This window comes from Papaver somniferum, chromosome 3 (assembly GCF_003573695.1).
Source record: "Papaver somniferum cultivar HN1 chromosome 3, ASM357369v1, whole genome shotgun sequence".
In the NCBI taxonomy this organism is placed as follows: Eukaryota; Viridiplantae; Streptophyta; class Magnoliopsida; order Ranunculales; family Papaveraceae; genus Papaver; species Papaver somniferum.
Genome location: NC_039360.1, coordinates 11,458,496 through 11,464,623, shown reverse-complemented (window position 1 = coordinate 11,464,623; position 6,128 = coordinate 11,458,496). Strand labels below are relative to the sequence as shown.

The window sequence follows — 6,128 nt, the reverse complement described above, 5'->3', positions numbered from 1 at the left end:
TCATCTATTCCCATTCATGGAGCAAGGAGGAATACTTCTTCTATTCAAACCCTAGAAACTTTGTTCGTATGAAAAGGGGTATCGACCCTCTTCTGTTTTTTGTTGCTCTTCCGGCTCTGTGCTTTCGTCTGCAGCGTTTGGCTCCTCTTCGTCGTTTGTTAGCAGTGGTAGAGAGAGCATTAACGGCAACAAATCAATCTCCAATAGTTGGAAGCAGGGCGAGCCAGGAGAACTCAAGGTAGGTGCCACCCAACAGTACCATCAATCTTCTCCAGAATGTGTAATAAGGTTCTAACTCTAGAAGAATGAGTATCTAACCTCTCTAATGGATTTCAAAATTTACCAAACTCCATTACACTCTTGGGATGGATGGATGAAATATATGCTCGGCAATGATCATGTCAGGCTAATCTTGGAGATTGTGGTTGCGTTGTTGGTCCATCCTTGACTTTAGGTTATTTGGTGCCTGGACTTTCTGATTGTGATGATGATATGCCGTGGATGCTTGTATGGTCGAAATCTTCTGGAACCATCAGGAGAAATAAATGAGTTGAGAGGCGCTCCGTTGCCGATGTGCTGCTACCAGGACTTCATTCCAAGCAACATCCTTTGGACCATCTTCTGAATCTTGGACTATTGTATGGAATGGTATGTAGTGAGCAGTCCCCAGTTATACTTATGTTAGATCCGACGGCGTGGCCGGATATGTGAATGTATCTCTGTGGCGTGCTTTTGGGGTCTTTGATGCAGTGTACGGCTTCATGTTGAGAAATTCTTGCGGCTCGTAAAACTTCGACAGTGATGATGTTGAATTCGGAAATAACCTGGTTGAGGGCAGTGAAGGCATCCCATTCTGGTAGTCCCCATGTGTAATTATCCTGAGCCTATTTTCTCGTAGAAGATGTGCTCCTGATGCATTCACTAGTAAAGCGGTGACTGCGTTTAAGCTTCTAAACATGAAGGAGGCTTCAGTCCCCAAGTGTAGCCTACTTTAATTGCATCGCCTTGAATCCACGCCTATGGGATTTGATACAATCTTATCATACTCTCCTGGATATGATGCTGGGATACTTGGAATGGAAGAAACATTCTGGATAACGAAGAGGTAGAAGTGAGAGAGTTATGTCGTTAATCGTGTCTCCCTCTGTCTCTTTAAGAAAAATGTTTTAGCCGCATCTCTGGAGTTATCTCATGAATGCTTGATTGTTGTCGGGGATGGACCGTGATGAGCAGTCCCCAGTCGCACTTCTCTTTGGTAACTGAAGTTGTTTTATCTGAGTAGGCTTGGGATCCGCCGCGACCTCGTAAAGTGTTGCAGGCGCCTTCTAGACAGAGAGGTGATGATATTCTTACGCTACACCTTTGAATGGTGTATGAACTTGTCGTGGCTATGACTTTTGGTTGACCGTGTCTTCTGAGCTTTGACAGTAAAGGGATCCCGTGTAGAGCCTCAGTCCCCAAGTGTGGTTTACATGTTTCTTTGTAGTGGTTGTTATTATGGTAAAGCTCTGACTGGTATCAACAAACGAGCAGCAACAGTTCTTGGCAGCAGATGTGATCAGAAGAGACTACATCGTCGTGGGGACCAAAATAGGTTGGCTGGAATTGCATGGGAGTCCACGAAAGCAAAAGGATTGGCTGGATGCGTAAGCGAGTAAACTGTCCACGACCACGAGGTTTGGCGAGATGGATCAAAAAGTGGCCACAACCACGAACCTTGGCTGGCTGTGATCATGATCCTTGACAAGAAGGAGTGTGGCGGCTATGACACGATTCTTGGCAGGGAAGAGCGACGACTTCTGGATAGAACGTTGAAGCGGAGCGGCTCATGGAGTGAAACGTTGAAGCGGACCCTGGATCGAAACGTTGAAGTGGAGTATCTTCTGGAGCGAAACGTTGAATAGGCTCCTTCTGAGCTGTGGACATATCCGTCTGAGTTTTGGCAAGAACTTCCGGTCTCTCCATTAAATCGATAATAGTAATGGGAAGGTTGATTCCCTCTGGCTCCTCCAGTCTCTCGTCCTGACGAAGAAGTGGTGGCACCCCTGGTGATGATTGGAGGCGTCATGCTCGAAGAAATATCAGGAGTAGCGGCGGCTCTGGCTCTGGTAATAAGAGGCATCACTTCAGAGGGGATGCTTCCGGTGCTGCTGGTATTGGTGGTAGAGGATGTAACGCCATGGGACGTGTTGACTGCATTTGCGGATGGTACATTGGTGTTGGCCATTCCCTTTTTTGCTCTCGTCCGATACGGCCACATACTCTATTCGCTTAGGGGTCACTGAATTTTCAGGTTGCAAATCCGAGTTTATTGTGTGACGCAATCCTAGCCGCGAGAATTCCCCCGTCGTCCTTTATTGTATGTGTAACATCTTTATGTCGATCCACGAAAAGACGGAGGATCTCCAGTCCCCAGGAGCAATTCCCCTGAATCTATCTTTTCTTGGACGATGCGCTTCAGAGCATTGCATTCACTGGTAGGATGATTGACGAACCTGTGGTAATGAAAATACTTGGGATTTTCCCTTTGTTCTTCAGTTGGTAGGCACCTAACATGAGGTAGTTTGATAGCATCGTCTTGAATCCATACTTCTAGGAGTTCAATTACTTTCCCGATCGGAAGCGGGAAGTTTGGAGCAACATCTCCAGTTTCTCGTTGTTGCACAAGAATCTTAGCTGCGACCTTCCGGGGTGAAGCCGTTTGATGCGCTGGTGCCACACGTTTGGGTTGTTGTTCCGTTGCTGGAGTTTTTGTCTTTCTTCCTTCATTAGCGATTGACTGGAGGTTGGATATTTTATTAGAAAGATGCCTGCTTTCCTGAACGTCTTTACGAGCTTCTTCATTCTGTAACAGTTCAGATCGACTGAGTAAAGCAGCAGCGGATCTCTTAGCAGCTTCTGACGCAATATGGGAATTGATATCTATCTTACAAAAACAAATGGTTTTTGCCCAATCTGACGGTTGTGAATGAGTGTTTTACAGCGATCGATGGTTCTCATCTCCCTGAAATTGCAAAAGACAAATCGCGGCAACCCTCCTTTTAAGCCATCATCCGACGTCTTTGAGTAATTCAAGCACAAATTTTAACGGTCCAGAGTTTAATTTCTACGCTTATTTATTCATTTATGATTTGTTCTCCGTTACGAAGCAGAAATACCATTCAAAGGCATTTATTCCTCACATTCGGTAATCAATTCCTATGGTTTTCTAAACGCCCGATCAAATGTTGGAGTATATAAACATCTCCATGTGTAATCTTCCATTTCCACTGGCAAGAACAACAATCATCTCATGAAAAGAGTTATTGGTGTTGCTGTCGTTCTCCTTTCTCTTGAGGGTATGCATCGGGTTCCTCTCGGTTCTCACTAATTACCCCTGTATTTTTTTGGTATCTTTGGGTTGAGTTGTTAACCCTCGACGTATTTGTTTGTAGTAGTCTGTGTAATCTGTGTAGATGTTGTTTTTGTTTTAATCCCCGTGTTTCTGATATTTCTGTTAATTTTGGGTACTTTATGATTGAAATTAGGTTTTATGAATTGTAGCTGGATGTTTGTTTTTCTGATGATTTTGTGATCTTCTTGAAGTCTGCGGATGCTTCTTCTTCTTCTACATCCAGTTTCTTTTCCTTCTTTTATACTCCATATTGTAGGGTTGATTTTTGTTTATCTCTCTTATATTTTCCTTAATTTTGCGCAGCAAGAATTCACGGGCTTACTGTTTCATGGAAAGATGGCGAGAATGTGAACAATCTATGTAAATTTCTCATAATTTATTTTATTTCATTATGTAAGGTTTTAACCAAGGTTTCAACTTTTCATTGTTTTTCGTTGATTTTGGTGGAAATAGTTCTTTTCCTATTGAAGCCTATGAGAATTGTTCCATTTTAGGTATAATTTGTGACTTAGTTCAGCTTGTTATATTTCAGAAATTTCAAATTCATTGGCTCACGGTACAATTGGAACTTGATCTTCAGAAGGTGACTATGGTTACAATTTACATAGATTTTACTCCATATCTGCACAGGATTTTTTTTTTTTGAAACTTGAACATCAATGCAAATTAAATATTTTATAAATGGCATGCAATCGGCATTCACTTTCAAGTTTCATCCTTCATTTTTAGTGTATAAATGGGAAAATACACCACAACAAGGACGGGATGATAAAAAAGGTCGGAAGCCCATGACGTAGCAGCAAATTAATTTATAAGAGAAGGCTAAACGGAGACGAGCAAAAAGGGAAAAACAGGAAGAGGAGGATAGGTGGTCAGAGAACAGTCTCGACATTGTACATTGAGGATATTGGCTTTAAATAGGCGGAGCAAAGAAGGCAAAAAAACAAGGCTTTTTAGACTACAAATTTGAGAAAGTAACACACAAGAAGTATTAAAGAAAAAGATAGAATTTTGATTGCTCACTTTGCAGGTAAGACTGACTAGGAAGATGAAGAAGATCAGGTCAAAGAGAGAGAGACACATCTGGCTTATCTGGATCCTTATTGGCCTGAACTTGACAGGGAGGTTGAAAAAAAGTTAGATATTAAGGCCAAAATGGATGGATATTAGGAATCGGTATGCTAGAATACTGATGTTTGGGTATAGATTGCACACACATATATATCTTTTTGTATACTAAATATTACTACGATTTGGGCTAATGCGCACCAGTAACGACATCAATTCAAATTGGTAGAAATTACTAAATAACACCTCGATTGTGCAGGTTATCATGGTATCCCAACACCATACTTCCCATCAGATTCAAAGCATTCGTGGTAACAAGTCTGGAATGCTTAAATAGTTTTTATCAAATTTCTGGTAACATCTTGATACTTAGTGAAAATGTCTACTCATTAGGTCTATTGCTTTGAAATACCTTTTAAATGTCTAATCTGAAGTTTGTAAATGTCATGTCTATTAATTTTTATTAATCAGTCAAGAAGTTTGGGAATTGAGATCCTATCTTTCTGGAATGGACGTTCAAATGGTAGCTGGTTTGTTTATAACTGACTCTGACGAAAGTATTCATGGTAATATGAACATCTGTGTTTGGTTATAAAGTATACTGCTCCTTTCTCTATCAGTGAAGGACATTCAGCGCGAATATAGATGGGTTCTTTTCAGTTTAATGTAGTCTTTCGTCATGAGATTTTTATTTTGTAGAATCTAATTTGAAATGGTTGTTAGTTGTGTAGATAGATGTATTGTGCAATGCTGAGATCCTAGGCACAATGTAACTTCTGATAGATTATCTTTTAGGTTGTGGGTTCTGTCATACGTTTTTTGCTAAAACCAAGTTTGTTTGGATTCTTTCTTAGCATTTGTAAGTTCATCAATGTCCTCGATTGTCGAAACACTGCCGTATCATTACTTGGGAAACAACCTGAGAAAAGGTTTGTTGATGTAAAGATTTGTGAGAAAGGTTTTTCTTCTACATGTCGACCGTTTTTCTCTTTCCAGTTTCTGATTACTCTGTTCACCTTTATAAATGCAGCTGAGGAACTACACCGAGCAAAATCATGGTCTCCTACATGCATTTGTAAGTGGAGTACCGTTTCTTCATTTTTGTTTTTGTGGTTCAGCTTTGAAATAATATGAATTTAAATTTTTCTTCAAACTACGATTGATAAATATCACTGCTTTACATTAGCCAGTCAAGAAGAAGATGACATAACAAATTGGAGCAGTTAATTCTGAAAATGTTTAGCAATTATATTTAATCATTTCTAACTTTCTGTCATTCTATGTATTCAAGGTCAGAGTGGCTTTCATAGAGTCACAGTAAGCCTCAAGCTCGATTCTTATCCGGGGTGGTCTTTGAAGACTCTGCTAGGTAAGAAGATCGTTTGTGATGACTCTGGGTTCTTTTTTCTTTTTCAAGTTTCCTACTGATTCATTAGATGTCACAGACAGTGTGTTTTTCCCTTTTTTTGCCTCTATAAATTGTTTGTTAGGTATGAATGTAAAATTGGCAAGCAAAAGATGTTCATGGAAATTTGCAGGTGATAAGTGAATGATTTGGGTTGGAATGTCATGTCTACTGAGTTAGTTGTAGTGCTGGTGGAAGTGGTGCAGTTTGTAATGTGTGATCATTAGTGACTATAACTTTATAGTGTGTAATTATTATATA

The 6,128-nt window shown here is 40.4% G+C and overlaps 1 protein-coding gene across 11 annotated transcripts in view; it reads left to right on the top strand.

Moving 5' to 3' along the window:
* Nucleotides 1-3,127: 3,127 nt before the first annotated feature.
* Nucleotides 3,128-6,128, top strand: part of LOC113355307 — a 3,091-nt gene continuing 90 nt past the window's right edge. The window contains exons 1-8 of one of the 11 annotated variants that reach the window (XM_026598136.1): nucleotides 3,128-3,338; nucleotides 3,698-3,754; nucleotides 3,927-3,977; nucleotides 4,722-4,816; nucleotides 5,317-5,391; nucleotides 5,493-5,537; nucleotides 5,754-5,831; nucleotides 5,953-6,128. The exon at nucleotides 5,953-6,128 is cut by the window's right edge and continues 90 nt beyond it. In XM_026598136.1, the coding sequence (XP_026453921.1) occupies nucleotides 3,723-3,754; nucleotides 3,927-3,977; nucleotides 4,722-4,816; nucleotides 5,317-5,391; nucleotides 5,493-5,537; nucleotides 5,754-5,831; nucleotides 5,953-6,011 (435 nt within the window). In that variant the 5' untranslated portion in view covers nucleotides 3,128-3,338; nucleotides 3,698-3,722 and the 3' untranslated portion in view covers nucleotides 6,012-6,128. Of the gene's footprint in view, nucleotides 3,339-3,697; nucleotides 3,788-3,926; nucleotides 3,978-4,123; nucleotides 5,392-5,492; nucleotides 5,538-5,753 lie in introns of all 11 variants that reach the window. The other 10 variants (XR_003362353.1, XR_003362352.1, XR_003362355.1 and 7 more) reach the window with 10 other exon arrangements.